Source organism: Labrus mixtus, chromosome 2, assembly GCF_963584025.1.
Source record: "Labrus mixtus chromosome 2, fLabMix1.1, whole genome shotgun sequence".
Classification (NCBI taxonomy): Eukaryota; Metazoa; Chordata; class Actinopteri; order Labriformes; family Labridae; genus Labrus; species Labrus mixtus.
Genome location: NC_083613.1, coordinates 32020240 through 32038695, shown reverse-complemented (window position 1 = coordinate 32038695; position 18456 = coordinate 32020240). Strand labels below are relative to the sequence as shown.

The 18456-nt window shown below is 43.4% G+C and overlaps 2 protein-coding genes across 2 annotated transcripts in view; both read left to right on the top strand.

The window, feature by feature from the left end:
- The window catches only part of LOC132992652 (ADP-ribosylation factor-binding protein GGA3-like), a 15989-nt gene extending 4649 nt beyond the window's left edge, over positions 1-11340 (top strand). Inside the window, exons 8-17 of the mRNA XM_061062103.1 lie at positions 438-575; positions 893-974; positions 2539-2664; positions 3527-3736; positions 3831-3904; positions 3987-4378; positions 5850-6166; positions 8001-8170; positions 8760-8870; positions 9130-11340. Of these exons, the coding sequence (XP_060918086.1) occupies positions 438-575; positions 893-974; positions 2539-2664; positions 3527-3736; positions 3831-3904; positions 3987-4378; positions 5850-6166; positions 8001-8170; positions 8760-8870; positions 9130-9240 (1731 nt within the window). The 3' untranslated portion in view covers positions 9241-11340. The remainder of the gene's footprint in view (positions 1-437; positions 576-892; positions 975-2538; positions 2665-3526; positions 3737-3830; positions 3905-3986; positions 4379-5849; positions 6167-8000; positions 8171-8759; positions 8871-9129) is intronic.
- Positions 11341-13137: 1797 nt separating this feature from the next.
- LOC132992646 (small ubiquitin-related modifier 2) lies at positions 13138-18456 on the top strand. Its single transcript, XM_061062089.1, has 4 exons — positions 13138-13302; positions 14165-14296; positions 16053-16124; positions 17974-18456. The coding sequence occupies exons 1-4, from the start codon at positions 13282-13284 to the stop codon at positions 18037-18039; spliced, it is 291 nt and encodes a 96-aa protein (XP_060918072.1). The 5' UTR covers positions 13138-13281; the 3' UTR covers positions 18040-18456.

Genomic DNA, 18456 nt, shown 5'->3' with positions numbered 1-18456 from the left:
CTATAATACGTTTTTGTTTTACCTTTTACGTCGACGGCACATGTAATCAGACGTATTCGCAGCATCAACTGACAAACAGGGAAAAAGAATAGAATTACTTTATTGAGCCCAAACTGGGAAATTGTGGAAAAAATACTGGCGAGCATGAAAAGATTAAGAAGAAGGCTTTGTCACGTTGCTCTTCGCTTTACTTGATATAAATGTCAGCACTCGCTTCCTGCTCGCCCGCGGGTAATTCCCCTGATTCAAATCCTCAGGTGCAAATTTTTCTCGGGGACTGGCTTGAAAGAGTCCGGGTGAAATACTCTGCAGTTTGCGCTGACTCACTCAGGTCAGCCTGAAAAGTTACAGTGACATTTCCTGAGTGTGAAAACTTTTGATTCATATACTTGAAATGTATGAGCACTGTCATATAGAATTCCTCTTCTAATCTTCAGGATGAGGTGAGAACACAAAGAAGTACGAAGCAACAAATCACCCTGGAGGCGGTCAACAACAGCGTGAAGGTCCTGAATGAGATGCTCGCTCACTTCAGCCCAGAAGACTCCACAGACGCAGACAAGGAGCTCATTAAGGTTTCGCTCTCTCTCTGCGCTTAAAGTGACCTTTTGAAACAACCAAAATTCCTTCTGTGGCACGAGTTGAACTTTCTGAAAACACTGTGACTACTGCTAAACGCTTTGTGGACACAGAGAGAGGAGCGCAGAGTCATTCATTGGCTACATTAAGGCAGACAGACTTCACGGAATGGTTGAATATGTATTTAATATCTTAGTAGTAAAGTGACGATCACTATGTATGAGACACACAACTCTTTTTACATCCTTCGATTTGTCAGTTTCTGAAGAAGATTCCAGCCGCTGAATATTCATGTTTCATGCTGTTTTTTTAGGAGCTGTACGGGGATTGTGACAAGCTGAGGCAGACTGTGTTCCAGCTCGCCACAGAGACCGAGGACAACGACAGCTGCTTGGGTAAGAGCGCCTGTTTATTGAGCCTTATTCACTCTGAGGTCGAGGGATGGAACGATACGCTCAGCTCACAATAAGACGTCTTTCGTGGTTATTGGGTCATCACTTCTTCTCTAAGGTGTTCATCATCATCATCATCCCAAATCCTTAAAACACCAATGCACGTATCAGGGCGCACTCACACTAGGCAATCCGTACCGCACCCAGACACGCTTGACCCCAAAAGTCCAGTTTGTTTGACTTAGTGCTCAAGCATGGTGACCTTACCTTGGCCCTGACACGGATGGAAGAGGTGTGCCTCAGAGCGGTACAGTTGCTCATGCACATGAAGTACAGTCGATCCCCGCCTTCCATTATCCAAAAATCTCTGAGTGTTCTGGCTGTATCTGACTAAAATGACTCAAATGAAGCCACAAAGTAGATGTCATGTTCCCTGTGTTCTCCAATGTGCAGATGCAGCCTCGACCTCGCGTTTCAGTCCACCTGTCTTGGAAAATGAGCACGCTGTATGATCATGTAAAGCCATGCATGCTTTGTATTACGACGTCATGTACAAGACGTTACCATGCTCAGGCCCGGTTAGCCCTGGAGCAGTGTGACTGCAGGCCAGCGGGGGGGGGATGGGGGATGCTTCAGCGTGGCACAGGACAACTTTTCCTAGTGTGAGTGCGCCCTTAATCTCTGTAGCTCTTGCTCATATGGGGCGAGGGGGGTTTTGTAATCTACTTCCTGAGCTTCTCAACGTAGCGCTGTTATACGTGCTCTCGCTATCATGTGGGCGGAGCTACTGTATATGCGCTGTTCATCAGACTCTTGCAGCATTTTCACACTGGTTGTTTTTCTTGTCTGTTAAGCGCTCACCTCGCTTCTTCACCCTCTCTGCTTCAGAGTCCGACTTCAAGCAAGAGTAGCCAAAAGCAGACAGCTCCCTCTACTGGTTAAAAAATAGAATTGCACGTTTAGGTTTTTGACTCATTGATTTACATAGTTCATATTTGTAAAATTTTATATTGTATCGTGAGGTATCAATTCATCCCTGCTGAAGACGTTTTAGAATAGAATAGAATAACTTTATTGATCCCAAACTGGGAAATTGTGGTGTTACAGCAGCAGGTTATCAAAGCAAATAAAACAATATAAGAATAGATACATAGATAAGCACTTAAAATATAAAAAATAAGAAAGAGATTTATATATCAAGGATTTAACTTAACATTCCTACTGGTTTAAAAAAAATGAAATACAACATTTATTCAGGCTTGTCAACTGAATGTAAAAATACTTGCTGGAGGTAAGAGATGTAAGTTTGCAAAACCAGTGATGACAGTGGTAAATGTGCAATAGTTTTCATTCAATCCTAATGTGTGCGTGAAAAAGTTGAGTCCTGATCTACAGAAGACTGATGCTGATGGTTTTACACCAGAATGACTTACTGACTGATCAAATCTGTCAGGCTGCTCACTGAATAAATCCCGGACCGCATCGGAAGTTATTGTTGTTGTTTATGTTTAAAGAGTCTACATAGACCTCACCCCTGTGTAACCTTTTTAAAAAATGCCCTCCTCAGGAGACATCCTGCAGGCCAGCGATGACCTTTCCCACGTCATGAACTCGTATAAGAAGATTGTGGAGCGACAGACGGTCAATGGAGAGACTGAGGGAACACAGCGCACTCAATCATCCGTCACGCCGGGTGAGTATTACCTCGTGACATTTGGCAAAACAGTTTAGGACGTGTTTTGCAAGACAGCTTCTGTTGTTGTGAATCACAACTTAATTAGAGACAACAGGCTCTGATAAAAACATTCTGACAGGTTGAAGATTGTGTTTGGAAATATGATACAAAATAAAAATAAATGCAAAATAAATCTTTTGCCCCCTCACTAAATTATACTTTTGGAAATTAGAATTGTAAGTATCGTCGCTCTGATTGTGTCGAGCAGCTGGGAATAAGGACATTTATTATCCAAATGAACATACTCTTGAGACTCTAAACACACACACACACACACACCCAACAGAAACAATCATCTGCATGGCTGCTGCAAACTTTTCTTAACAGAAAAGCTCCCGCTGATCTATAAAGGAGCAGTATGTAGCGCTGACACTCAGTGGTTAAAACGGGTACTGCAGTCTAAATTCTAAACATCGTAGAGAGCTGTCTCCCCCCCCCCCCTCCTCTAGAGTCGATGCTCACTCAGGTCACCATGTGGTGGACTCTGAAGCTTCAGTGTTTATCCAGCTCTGCATGGGTCTGTAAACCTTTCTGTGTTCTAACCTCTCTCCATTTTTCAAAAAGCATCTCCAATATTGATCCTAGTTTGAGCACGTTTCTGCTCGTGGAGCTTATTAGAAACATGCAGAGGCTTTTTAGCTCGGGTACAATCACTTCTATCTGAACCACTTCTCTTGCCCGCTTCCATCGCTGCAACACCTGTTGACCTGATAACTGCTCTCATATCTCATATCATAGCATGTTTCCTTAATGTCTGATCAGATAGCAAGGTCACTTTATTATTTCATTCACATACTACATGTTTCCCTTCATCCTGCAGGCGGCGCTCGCACAAACCAGTCGGAGATCCTGATAGACTTGGTGGGTTTGGACAACCAGAGCGACTCTCCACCAGAGCTGCTGCAGCCCCCGGTATCCTCCCTCTCTGTCCCTGCCGACCTGCTGTGTGGCTCTGCTGACCCTCACGCCTCCAGCCCCGGTGCACCTTCTGCAGCTCTCTCTCTCCTGGACGAGGAGCTGCTCTCGTTAGGTGACGTGCATTTCTTCTACAAACACCAGACATTAACGTTTGTTTGAGAATATCCTGTTAGCTGGGAATGTGACACATTTCTGTTCTCTTACAGGTCTCAATGAAGCCGCTCCGGTTCCAAGTAAAACAACCAATATAAACCTGAACAACAATCTAGCCTCCTTACAGGTAAACTAACTACAATAATTCAAACTAATGTCAGTATGATCTGAGTGGTAAAAGCAGTGTTTTTGTTACCATGTTTCTCCAGGACTTAGGACACGATTTGGATCTTTTTGACACCACCTCGTCTTTGGTTCCCGCGTTCTCCCCGTCTTCACTTTTTCCAGACGCTCTTTCAGCAGCCGCTAGCTCAGCCGTGTCCTCCGACCTCAGTCACCCTGTCGACATCTTCTCCACGTCCCCGGTTTCTTCGGCATCTTTCTCGACAACATCGGGACATATATTCCCTCAGCCCCCGCCTGCTGCAGTCTCCACCACGGCGCTCCCCGCTCCTCTTCCTCAGGTCTCGCCTGCTTCCTCGGCCGACCCCGCGACTTCTCACCGGCTCTCCGATTCAGCTGGAGGGTCCCACTCGCTTGCGAATTCTCTCAGCCACAACCTGCAAGACCTCGCCTTACTGGATCTGGGCAGTCCTAAAAAGTGAGTAAAAACAAATGTAAAAGTACAACTTCATCCGCGCATCTCTCCTGCACCGCTTCTCTGATGGTGGATCTAAAGACTGCAGGATGATCGGGGACGATATGAGGTCTGATTCCCCCGTCCCGACAATCCCAAGGGGGGGGGGAGGTGGGGGGGGTTTCCTGGCTCGAGGCTGCTCAGAACCGATTATCCTCCCAGATTATTTTGTAATGTGAGTCATATAAAGATCCAATCTTAACGTTCCCTGATCTGCTCGGAGATCGGCGGAGACGCCCCGATTTATATCAAACATGTTTTAATATTTAGGATTTCAAATCTTGACAATGGAATGAATAATGAATAATGAAAGGGTCTGGAGGAAGTCGTAACTGTGAGAGACGAGGGAGGACGGTAATAAGTGGCTAAATCTGACCTCCAGCTCTCCCTGAAGAATTAAAAAAACGCCTCAGACATTTCTTCACCCAAACTTTTTTATTTATTTTTTTGTTGTTGTTGTATTTTTTAATATTTCCCCCTCTCTGCACAAAACATTACAATCGCATATTTAACTGCGAGCTCAGCATTGTGAGGTCACATGAGGGGGTGCGTTCCTCCGCCGGGCACTGATAATCTCCTGTAGTCTGTGATGAGCCGTGCTCTTCACATCTTGTTGTGTGTCTGTGAGCGTGCTCGAGATTATGGAGAAGAATATCTGTTAACGTTCTCCTCGTGTGTGTGATTCTTCCTGAATTTAAAATCAGGTCACATTTCGGAACTCGTGTAGCGTGAGCCGTAGCTTTTCAATTAAAAAACAAAACAAAAAAGAAGCTTCTAAATGCTGCACAGCTTTCATCCGTTTTTTTCTTCCTCTGATTTGTGTGTGATTAAACACTGTGTCAAGGCACTTCTACCTTTGATTTAAAGTGATCCGGGGGTCACGCAGACACTTGAATTGTGTCGCGCTGTTACTAAGCAACGTCCCTCAGAGCCGAGGCTAAAAAGATTTAATGAATGATTTTCTCATTTTTAAATGTCCTTAACTTTCCATTTCCCCAGATTGATCAACATGCCAAGACTGTGTCTGAGCTTTTTAAATGTGTTGGCCTATCTGCTGCGTGACCACAGGAAGAGAAGCTTCTTTTTAACACAGACGATGATGAAGCTAATGATGAAGCTAATGATGAAGCTAATGATGAAGCTAATGATGTTCCAACTTCACATAGTTGACATTTTTGACACAGTCGTGCATTGATGACATTTTTTTTTTTTTAGGACCAGGCTGGTCCCAGGCAGGCTAAAATTCTTCCTGACTTGCCTGTTCACTCATGCACCTCACAGTGGGAGACTTTCCCTGTAGGACAGGAGGGGGGGGTCTCAGGGGGCGGGACATGACGTAAAAAGGACGACACAGAAATAGTGGACAAAGCAAAAGAGTCGGACTCTAATATGACAGTTATTGTATGAGAATAACTTTAATTCTGGTGTCCTGCAGCCTGTTCTGTGATCATCTACACGGCACGCCCGACGCGTTGGACGTTGGCAGCTTGCTGGTGGAGAGTAAGGAACCGCACGCCCCCGCCGACCTGTCTTCAAACCCGGGCGTCCCCTCCTCCATCACGTCCTCCTCGCTGCTCCTAGGAGGGATGCACGACGGGTCCGGTGGTCTCCGCCCCTTCAGTCAGCAGGCGGATGACAGCCCTCTGTTACGCTCTCTGTCCCCCGTCCTCCCTCTGAGCCTGCCCAGCCCGAGCAGGGAGCAGGACGCCTCCCTCACCAACGTCTGTGTCCCTCTCGATGCCATCAAGCCGAGTGAGTCACACGACAGAGACGGTCTGATTTCTAATTTGTGCATATTCTGTGTTTGAGACATTATGTTGCTTTTCATGATTTACTGTTGACGTGTTTCAACAGACGAGGACACTTTTTTTTTGACTCTTTTTTTAATGTGTGGTTTAAATCCAAGTTTTAGCGTCCAGTATTTCCCCTCACATTCAATCTGCTCACGTGTTCCTACAGAGGACGAGTTTTCCTCTTTGTCACAGTCACACTTAGAGCTGAGTACAACCACATATCGCCTGAATCGACTTGATTTCGATATCTGAAGCGAGTGGAGCCTGAAGCCGACGTGACAGCCTGCTCGCAGCACAGAAATATGAAAGAAACTCTGATTTGAATGGATAGATTTGAAAGGGAATACAGCCGATTAAAATACATATAAATGAAAATCAATTTAAGTCCAAAGACCCAGCCCTGATCCCTCCGACTCACACATCTCCTTTATTGTTTGTCTCAGAGCAGCAGCAGGATATGACGTTTGTCTGGGACTCTAACTGTTTCCTTTTCCTATAATAATAATAAGAATTTCTACAGCGCCTTTCAAGGGACCCAAGGGCGCTTTGAGGCAAGGCATGTTCCTTTCTATATTACTTTTCAATCAGCAGGCAATTCAAAGTGCTTCACACAGCCACACAAAGCATTTCAAACATTTCACAAGATAATGACAAGTTCTAAAAAGTCCATTTCAATCCGGAGAGACTTCATTAAGAGTGAACAGTCATTTAAGAAAACAAATAAATAATGCATTGGTTTTTTATAGCGCTTTTGTGAAAACTCAAAGACGCTTTGACAAAAACATAAAACAATAAAACAAAACAAAAATCGACAAGGACCATACAACAAAGAAGTAATGTAGGGGGGGGAGTGTGGGAGTTAGTGGTTGTAGGCAGTGATGAAGAGGTGAGTTTTGAGGGATTTCATTAAGGAGGTGAGTGTGGGGGAGTCTGATGTTTTTTGGGAGTGAGTTGTGACAGGTTGTGGAGGGCTTTGTAGGTGAGGATGAGGAGCTTGAAGTTGATACGCTGGGGGATGGGGAGCCAGTGGAGGTCATGAAGAACGGGGGTGATGTGGTCTCTGGTGCGGGAGTGTGTGAGGAGACGGGCTGCGGAGTTCTGGATGTATTGGAAAAGATTCATATGAGACGTCTTTGTGGATTAGACTCCGTCATGACGACTTCATGCACTCAGAGGGGTAGTGGGGCGGACCCTGATGGTGGTGGTGATACCCCCCTGAAGAGCCCTGATTTGAGTGATTGAACTGTTTTAGCACACCTCAGATACTCTCACACTTAGACCCCCCCCCCCCCCCCAACAGATACACCCAGGGGAAACACTGAGGAAGGCTTTTCGAAGAAGGTGCCTTTGTCCGAGGTTTTGTCAGGAGCGTCAGTCTGATAATTGGCCGTGAATGTAGCAACAACAGTCTGAAATGAAGAAAAGAGTTGACTCATCTTCCAACCTTGATGCCATGAAGCGAGACAAACTCTGATGTACCTCTTCTCTCTCAGCGGAGGATGTTTATGTTCAGGTAGTTTAGTCACCCCGTGTCAGAAAATAACCGTTTCTGTTTTCTGATTTGAAGCTGCTCTGTGGTTGTTAATCTGTTTGTAAGACATCACCGCCCCCTAGTGGTGAACATGACAAACTGCAAGGCAGAGGTTGAGCAGACACCTGCTCTTGGTACTAATTTGATCATACATTCATAAATCATAAATGACCTCATATTGATTACTGCGTGCGATAAGGATCCTGCTGATCTCTGTAATTAATAACACTTTGTACTTTCCTTGTTGTGTGTTGGACTTAAGGTCAAGTGTGTCCCGTGACGGCGTACGACAAAAACGGGGTGCGGGTCCTCCTGCACTTCACCACAAACACTCCGCCGGACAGACCCGATGTTCTGGTGATGGTGGCGTCCATGCTGAACACGGCCCCTCTGCCCGTCAGGAACGTTGTTCTGCAGGCTGCAGTGCCCAAGGTAAACCCTGCTGCACCCCTCTCTCTCTGCTCACACTGAGCCTCGTTCACCAGCTCATCATGTCGACAGCTTTTAAGAAGTTTCAGACCGTCAACAAAGTTTCTTATTTGGGTTTTTTTTTTCTTTGCAACGAAGAAAATCTTACAAACACTCGAGAGCACTCGCACACTCTTTGAGTGCTGATATGCTGAGGACGTTTTTATCATGTTTTCCTCCATGTTGCACCTTCATACGACTTAATGACATCTATATAATGACATAATTACAAATGTAGTCAACTCTTATTGCGATTATAAAACATTTGGTCCAAAGTGCAAATGTGAGATGATGAATATAAACTAAGCACATTGGAAAAAGTTTTTAAAGACGGAATATAAATATAAATTATCTTTGAGAATAAATGTACCCAAAAGTTGTCTGAATGCTTAACAAGCCATGGCATATGTATGACAGTTATCTCTGGCGTCCCAGAGTCACTCCCTGGTGAATGAGGCCCACTGTTGCTGCATATGAAGCTACATGTTGAGTATTTAAACGTGTTTATTTTGGCCCGTGACGGGGATGTCTGTTTCTTCTTCTGATTCTGCAGACGATGAAAGTGAAGCTGCAGCCGCCCTCGGGAACAGAGCTGGTTCCCTTTAACCCAATTCTTCCTCCGGCGGCCATCACTCAGGTCATACTGCTCGCCAATCCTCTGAAGGTAGAGCTCAGCGTGGAGTTCATTTTTGAATTCATTAGGTTGTGTAACATGGACTTTGATTTTCTCTTTGTTTGAGGTCACAGTTTAGGAATGTGTTGTTTAGGAATGTGTTGTTTAGGAATGCCCCTCTTTCACTTTCTTTTTTACCAACCAGTGAGCCTTTACGATTGAATAATCACTGAGAAAACATGTAATCTTGTTTGTTGCAGCGGGCTCATGAAAGCAAACCAAGCTGAGCGTGTGTTTTTTGTTTTTCCAGGAAAAGGTTCGGATGAGATACAAACTGACATTCACGCTGGGCGAGCAGCCGCACACAGAGGTGGGAGAAGTGAACGAGTTCCCGCCTGCTGACACATGGGGGACCCTATAGCCCCCCCGTCTCTTAAGACTCCCAAGACTTCTTCATCCACTTATGTTGTCAGAGCGTCGCTGAGCTCAACACAAAGGGGGGGGGGGAGTGTTGGAAAGCTTTTAGGGAAAGATTTTGAAGAATGTTGCGTAAACTTTAATGGACCCTGAAGGAGTTTTTTTATGCCTGAGAGGGCCCCGGACATCCAACAGGGGTTGTAATTCTGGAGCAGGAACAAATGATTCGATGAGGTTGAGTGGGGATGACGGCTTTGCAGAAGAAATCATCAGTTATGCTAATTCGGCTAAGTTCTTATTATGAGTTTTTTCTGTTATTCCAGCGATTTGTTTCTTATATGAATGTTAATATTTACATCTGTCCCTTTAAGTATGTCCAAACTGATCAGAGAAAACTTGCACTTGACTTAAAGGAGATCTATTAAACTCACTTTCATCATTCATGATGTCAGTCTGGGACACATATTGAGTGGCGCTGCAAAATGTGAAGCTCAAAAAAACTCCTTATTTATCTGATACTGGCGTCAGTAAACCCCTCATTTCAGCCTGTGTCCTGAAACGGTTCATTTCAGCTACTGTCTCTTTAAGAGCCCCCCCCCCCTCCCCCCCAACATGCCCACTCTCCTCCAGTTGGCCAGATTTGTTTGAAGCAGTCACAGGGAAGTTTGAGTGAGCTGTTGGGCTCGTCCTACAACTTTGCTCTCATGCTGCGTTCCATTTGATCTCGGAAGTCGGAAATTTCCGAGTTGCCGGTCTGTAACGTCATCAGGAACGCCTCCCGAAGTCGAAATTCTGACTCGGAGACTCTTCAGTAGCCCCGAGTTCAAATCCAACATGGCTGCTACGTGCATCAACGGGGATGTTTAAGCTGTAACTGTTGTGTTTATGAGCAGCCTAGTCGTCTTTTTGTGTAATTAAATCAAGTTCTAGTGTGTGGTTATCGTCTGGTGTTAGCTTACAAAACAGAGGTATTCCTGGAGGCGTCCATGTTTGCTTGTCCGACTTGCACGGGTGTGACGTCATTCCCAGCTCCGAGATCCGAGATAAATGGAACGCAGCGTTATACGTCGGCAGAAATCCAGAACCCTAACATTATATGTTTGTATTTAAATATGGATCAACAGAATAGATCTCCTTTAAAAAAAAGCTGCAAACACAAAATGTAAAAGTGATTGAAAAGCTGTGAATCAAATGAACAAAGAGGTCTAAACTCTATTCAACATGACGTGATGCTGACTTTGTTTCTTTACGTTATCACACTGAGGAAGAACAGCACTTAAAGATTGTCTCATCAGGAATCAGCTACTCTCACTTTTGTTCCTCCAGTTTGTCCGACACTTACTACTGAGTACTTTAACATGACCTCTAGGTTCTTATTCAACTCCAGCCGCTGTGTTTTCAGTATTTACCTTACATATTTATTATCATAAGCGTGTTATTTATTTAGCTTTTTTGGGGGGAGAAGGTTGTAAGATTTGTTAATGTCCTGTAAGGTATTCCTTTTTAAGGCTCGTTATGACGGAGGGACACGTTCAGTATTGCAGTAAGACGAGCACTGATCAGTAGTGTTTGTCGAAGACGCTTTAAAGTTTTAAAAAGGTCATTTTTCTGTTACATAATGAACGAAGTGTTGAGCTAAGACGAGTTACATGTCAAGGCTGTGGGGAGATTTTTTTAATTGTTTATGTACAGTACAGGTTATTTTACCAGATAAACCAGCAGATCTGTTCCTGTAATAATAACCCCTTTTGTTTTCAGGCACCACATCCATCGAGGAATACGTTCTATGTATGAAGAATATGAGCTTACATACACTGACAATGAACCCCAGCAGACAGAGAGGCATATTGTCAGGCATAGGTTCTTTAAATGTCAATGGCTTTGAAGTAGGCCGTTTTCACTGGGTCACATGTTATCGTTAGCTCATATGAGAGATTCATAGTGCAACATGTGGAAAATACATGATGTGTAAACCTTGAGAGAAAATATTCACAGTCGAAAACATGTCAAAAAGCTGACTCTTTCTTTTGTCTTTCTGGGTTTTATTAGTGCTGTAAAGGGGAGATTCTCTATATATTTCTTAATAAAGTATTTATTTGTCTGAGATTGTTCTATGAACTTGTTATTGCGTATTTTTAAACTCACGTTTCTTTGCATGGTTCGAACAATAAAAAATGGAGATGTATCTATTTGTGTTAAAACTTGCTCTAAATTTTTTTTTTTGCCTAATTTTTTTTCGAACATCTGAAGACAAATCAGTGAAAAATTACATGCAAGTTTGTTAATTCGTTAATGGAAATAAAAAAACGTGGTTTGATTTTCATGAGTCGCCCCTGAAGTCCCAAAAGGTAAAGGAGCCCCGTAGAAGTCTACATTTGTGGATGTGTTGTTTGGGCAAAAATATTGTTTTAGAAATGTTTCACCTTTTTTAGTCCTGCATGCGGAGGTGCTGCTTGTCAACAGGTAATGCAGGCAGCTGCATGGGGCCCCAGACCAGTAGGGGGCCCTGAGGGCTCACAAACTTTAACCAAAGAAATGTGAACACTTTGCAACGACAGTAGGAAACCTCCTTAACCCAGAACTTCCACCATCTAACAGCAATCACCACAATCCATGGGAATCCTGTCGAACTAGTAGAGGGGTATAAGTACCTGGGTACCATCTTCGACAGCCTGCTGAAATTTGCCTCCAACACCGAGGAGATTCTCAGGAAATGTCAGCAGAGAAAATACCTCTTAAAGAAGCTCAATTCCTTTGGAGTCAGTAAGAACATTCTCCTGACCTTCTACTACTCCTTCATTGAGAGCATTATTACTTTTTCTATAACCTGCTGGTTCCACTCCACCACCCTCCAGAACAGAAACCGCCTGCAGAGCACGGCCACAGTCTGCTCTAAGATCATTGGACTACCTGTAAGGACTCTGACATCGATCTATGAGCAACAGACAATCAGGCTAGCAGGTCGGATCATGCAGGACCCCTCACACGCTCTCTTCCCAGCGTTTGAGTGGCTCCCCTCAGGAAGCCGGCTTCGCTGTCCCTGCTGCAGGACACAAAGGAGAAGAGCAACCTCTGTTCCTAAGGCTGTCCAGCTCCTCAACTCCTAACCCCCCCCCCCCCCCAACAGACACCAACACCTCTCACCCAATGCAGACTGTGAACTTTGCTTTTTTACTTCCTTCCATTTGCCATGCACCTTAACTGCCTCTGCTTTATCTTTATCTGGTCTCATGCACTACATCACTTTATTCTATCCTTTCTATTTCAGTACTCATCCAGTTCTGGTTACTTTATACCTGTTGTTCTTATCCATCATTGCACTACGGTCACTTTGTTTATCTAATTTTTATCTTTACAGTTATATTGTATATATTAGTTCTGTTGTTCCATTATTCACCATGCACCTTATTAACTTATCATTTAGTATTTGCCTACTTGCACATAGCTCTGTATATATATATTTATTTCTTGTTTACTGCACATAGTTCTGTTTACATCTGTTGTAAACAGTCGGGTCACTGTCCACTTATATCTACTCCTTTATATTTTGTATTTTTAAGTTAAGTCTAAGCTTTAAGTTGTATTTAAATTGACACTTTGGTTAAAATGTTTCGTCTACCTGCACTGTTGTTAATTTACTGCTCTGTGTGACTTTGAATTGGCCCCCCGGGGACAAATAAAGTTTTTTGAATTGAATTGATGAACTACAACCAAAGATCATCACTGAAAGTCAACAAAGAGGAATGATCCGATAGGAGAGAAAAAGAGAAACAGGGGAAAAGAGGAAGAGGAGTAATCGTCGGGACTCTGGCAGACATGATGGTGATGCATGCTGGTTGGAACTTGGAAGGCCCCCCAATTGATTTACACCTAGGGGCCCAACAGACCCCAGAACTGCCTGCATGCATAAAGACTAAAGAGGGAAACGTAACCATTGGTTAACTTCATATTTTAGCGCGGCTGCGTGTCGACGCAGAAAGTGGCGCGCCAGTCCGCGCAGCCGCAGTAGAGCCTCAGCACAGACAGACACACAGCAGCAGCAGTCATGGCAGACGAGAAACCCAAGGTGAGGAAACGTTTCTTTTACCGGCGTTTTAAACCGTGTGCACCAAACTGCAGGTCCTTATTGTACAGGTAACAACCTCTAAGTCCCACGTGAGACCAGTTCACGGACGACAGCACGAGCACAGAGAAGATTAAACCAGAGATAAAGTGTTAGCTTTTAAGATAGCTTAGCGGTGAGGTTAGCATAATAAGCTAACGTTAGCATAATAAGCTAACGCGGCTAATCTGGCAGAAATTAACCATCCTGGTGTGTTTGATTATACATTGAATAAACACCTCTGAGCTACCGCTATTAGTAGCATTCATGTATGAGTTGCAAATAGTGAAAAGCGATCATTAAATGATGAGAAGTGTTCAAAATGTTAGCACGAAGCTAATAGAAGTTAGCGCTGCTACAAGAGGGACCAAATGCTGTTTTTTCACTCCCAGTTAGAGGCTCTAATACAACACTGTGTGTGTATTTACATTAAGAGCAAGTGCCTAACATGTTGGGTACAAACTAGGAGTGTTAATGTGGGCTACTTTTAATTTAAAACCTTATCTGCTGTGCATTGTAGGCAACAGGCCATTAGCATTTGCTACAGCTAAAAGGCTAACTCAGTAACCTCTCCAGTTCATTGGTGCTTAAATCAAACAAATGTCATGTTAGCTGAGTAAACAGCAATACAGGCTTTAGATGTAAGTATTATAAAGTCAAGTTATGTGTGAACTCAGTCTAATGTTTTATCTTTTGACTGTTTTTCACAGAAAAGGTTTTTTAAATGCATCACAAAGTCTGGATTTTAAGTTTAAGTGTCACATTGTGTGTCTCACTCTTACTCCTCAAGCATCTTCACCTTCCTGCCAACTTTTCTTCCCTGCAGGAGGGAGTGAAGACGGAGAACAACGAGCACATCAACCTGAAGGTGGCGGGGCAGGACGGCTCGGTCGTGCAGTTCAAGATCAAGAGGCACACGCCGCTCAGCAAACTGATGAAGGCGTACTGTGAACGGCAGGTGAGGATGACGTCGTCGGTTTGTAGTTTGTGTCGACGGCGTCGGGTAAACTGGAAGACGGAGGGAAATCAGCCGAGAGGCCGGAGCGTAGAAGCGCAAAGGCCCTGACACGCCGAGGAGATTATCGGCCGTCGATCCTAGTTGGACCGTCGGTGAGAGGGAGCTCTCTGATTGGCTGTTGGGAGGTTTTCATTTCTCTCCAGCTCTTGACAAAGGGTGCGTTCGAATTGTCTCTTTCACTGTCCACTTCACCTTAACCCCCGGGGGAAAACGTCATGAGGTTAAGGAAAGATGTTAGGAGAATTCATAAAGGATTTAGGGAAAGGCGATCTCGTTGCTCTGACAATCCGACCACATTTTCCACTAGGCCATGTCATTAAATGCGACGGGCCGGCGGAGGTTAATGACGTGGGTCCGCCGTGTTGAAACTACAATGTTCCGAAAATGGACTACAAAAAACGCATCTAAAAAACTTTCCCCTGTGCTTTCTTACCGGTGAAATAATCCTAATTAACACAAGGTTGGGATTGAAATAAATTAATATAGACTACCAGACTACAAGTAAGAAAAGTGAAACCATCACATTCCTGTCCACTCAGAAATCAACATCAAGATAAATATGATTGGATGAAATTAATTGTTACATTTATGTAAGATATAACCTACACATAATGTTTTAAGCATACAAATGTAAAACTGCACAGCATTCTTAAGTGAATGAAATATGTTGAATAAAACATCATCTGATAAAAATGTGTCTTATCTTTTTATCTCTTTCATGATCTGTGTCACTTTACGATCATCGTTAATGTTCGTGAACGGTCGGATGCGCGACTCGCTTTAAATGTTGCGGCCGCAAGGAATTGTGGGGCGGCATATCTCATGTCCTTTGGTGAAGGATGGTCCGGTGCTATCCTATGCTAAAGGAGGTTATAAAGGAAGCATTGACCCACCTTTCCTTAGATTTTAGAGAATTCAAACGGCTCTTATCGTGGCCGCCACTTAAATTAATTAATTAAGGTCAAGAGGATAGTGATAGGAGGGACAATTCGAACGCACCCAGCTGTTCTGTAAAGCCCATTGAGCATGTCGCTGTAGTATCTGTGCTTTCACCCATTAGTGGTTTCTCTGTATTTGTCTCCTCCGCCTCTTCTTTTCTTTTTCTACTAAAAGTAGACAACGCCAGCGCCATTTTCAACTTTTTATCAGACATTATTCTCCATTAGTAGACTGCCTATAATACGAGTGATGCGCGTGCGCGACAGCGGTGTGAAAATGGTCTTCTTGTATCATAACAAAGAGCTACCGCCGCCTGCTGGCATGGAGAGTTATTTCCTCTCACTCATGAGCAGATCGTACGTGGTGGTTAGCCGTCGGCTGTAGTCTTTGCGGTGTGTCCTAGTGCAACTTTTTGGCCAAGACGTGAGGCGACACCACAGGCGGCCTTCGTTGCCACTAGTTCTTTGCCGTCTGCTTGGTGTGTCAGGGCCTTTATATGAAACAGCACCTACTTCTTGTGTGTTTACTCAAGTAGTTGAATGTGTTTTTATATACATGTTTTACAGTAAATCAATATCTTCAGGGACATTCTGTTGACAGATCCGGATTTTATGTCAACAGGGAGCTAAGAGGAAATAAGATGTAACAAAGGTCTGGCCTGAAGCCAACCTTAGGCAATGTGTTTCCCGGTCGAGCATCTCCATGCTTAGGTCATCAGGATACCATGTAATGATTTTTTTCTTCATTTGTCACGTAGGGGCTGGCAATGAGGCAAATACGGTTTCGCTTTGACGGTCAGCCCATCAATGAAACAGACACACCTTCACAGGTAAGACTTCTTTTTATTAGTATACAACATGATGCAGGTGCAGTATGTTACAGAGAAAAATGAGCAGTGGTGGAAATTTGTCAGTGACACGTACAGTAGCTCTAGCTATTTTCTATGACTACAACTCAGCTTGCCATGAAGTGAAAGTGGCTAATTTACAACCTAAAGTTAAGTCAGTAAAAATGGTGAAAAGAATCCAATCAGTATTTTGTTTAAGGAACAGAAATGTCTGACACAGTGAAACTTTGGACAGGCCTTCACCTCCACACAGCCCTGCTGGTGACTCTCTGTACGTGTACCTCAGTCTCGCTCTTTACCTCAGGTTTTCAAAATATGCAAACAAGCACATATCTAATCTCTTCAAGTTCAAACATGTTTATCTACAAAACCCTCTACTTTTTGATCAATCTGAACAGCGATCAGTAAATCCCATAATTTGACCAACATAAAAGAAACCTGGTTCCTGTTGCAGGCCTGTATCAGCAGGTCTAATCCCTTCATCCAAACTGACTGAAATGATTGAATAGCTGGCCTGTTTACCAAACTACCTTCAAATACTCTACCAGTGCAGTGAACTTGCAGCCTTTCTCAAGATGAAGCTAAGTAGCTAGTAACACAAGAATATCAGAGTAAGATTATTGGATACCTGTCGTGATGACGTACTAAAGTCTTCATGATTGATTGATTCACTGCTCTCTTTTTTCCCAGTGTCGCTCTCAAACACTCGTCCTCTACATGGGGCCAAGTGTTGTCCATTCATGTATTTTGGGGAATTGACTTTGACAAATTTTGTGGTTGTCTGACTTTTAGAATCTAGCTGACCCTGACTGGTTTCTGATGTTGCCTACAAAGACATTAAAGAAAAGAAAGAAGCCGACTCAGATTTTCTTTATTCGCTTACAAAGGCAAATTTGTTTTGCAGCAAAAGCACACAAGAAGACAACACACACAGGGACAACATGAAGAGTAAAATCAGCTGTGAAGCTAATCTTTAACCCTGTCCCTGTCTCAAGAACAGGGAGCAGGTATAAACAGATCAAAGTCCAGGGTCACAGCTGGGCTGCCTCGTCAAAACCCCACGAGTTTGACATAAAAAGGATTACCTGCCTTTATGTTGGGAGTCAAACGGTTCAGACACTTTTATACTTCTTCCTCTTCTAACCACTTTAAGGGCTTTTCTTTATTGTCCTTACAGTAAACAGTATCTGTCACATGAAGTCAGTCTGTTTTTTTTCTTGATATGATCTTTATTGTCTTGCTTTATAAAAAGTCAGACTGTAATGAGGTAAGCCTCAGCAATTACAGGGTTGTTTTTTTTCCAATTCGTTTTCGATTCAGGGAAACCCTGAGAGATTTTTTCCGTTGTAGTGTCGCCCCTCTCCACTGGGGGCGCTGTGAATTCAGGTCAGGCACAATTGAGCACTTTACACCTAGTTTTTGTCCATGCCATCACAGCACTGTTGTGTTTATTATGATTCTGCTGCAAATTCAGCTCAGACACAAATGTGCACTGTAGATCAAAGTGTACTTTCATGTTTTATTCTTTGTTTATTAAAGAATAATGCAAACAATAAAATACATTTTTGAATCAGTTTGTTCCAATACAAACTGCCCACACAATTATTTAACAAATATCAGGTTATGTGATGAGTTATCTGGGTATTCCTGTCATCTGTGTGTATTATTTAAGTGATATCGAAGCATATTGATCAATATCAAATCGAATTGAATTGTGAGGTTGTGGATAATATCCAGCTCTAATGAGTTATGAGAATACTGACAAACAAACTAACTCGATCAGTCTCCTTACAGACTCTGAACTAACATTTGAACTTGTTTGATCTTACAGCTAGAAATGGAGGATGAAGATACGATCGATGTGTTCCAACAGCAAACCGGGGGCTCTTCTCTTTAAAGACTCTTTCTTATGGACACCCCTACCTCCCCCCCCCCCCCTTCCTCCCCTGATCATCTGTTAAGCCCACTCTTCAAATGCTCACGACCAGTGTTGATATCATCCAGCGGATTACTTTGACAGAAAGCTTAAACGCAGCGACACAGTTTGGTGTAGATAGATTCGATCACAATGTCATTTATACGTTACCATGTCTGAGCCGTGCAGTGACTCTAATGAGCAGAAGAAAGGAAAGGTCGTCTCTTTTTCTGGAAGCTTTGGAGAAAACTCCCTGGTCCTTGTGTTTGTTTTTATACTTCTGTCAACAAGGTTTTCATTTAGACTGAGCTTTGTTATTGTTGTCTAGTAAACCTGCATTTTAAATCCACATCTGTTGTAATGAAAATGTAATATTGGAATAAATTGAGTTTTTTTTAA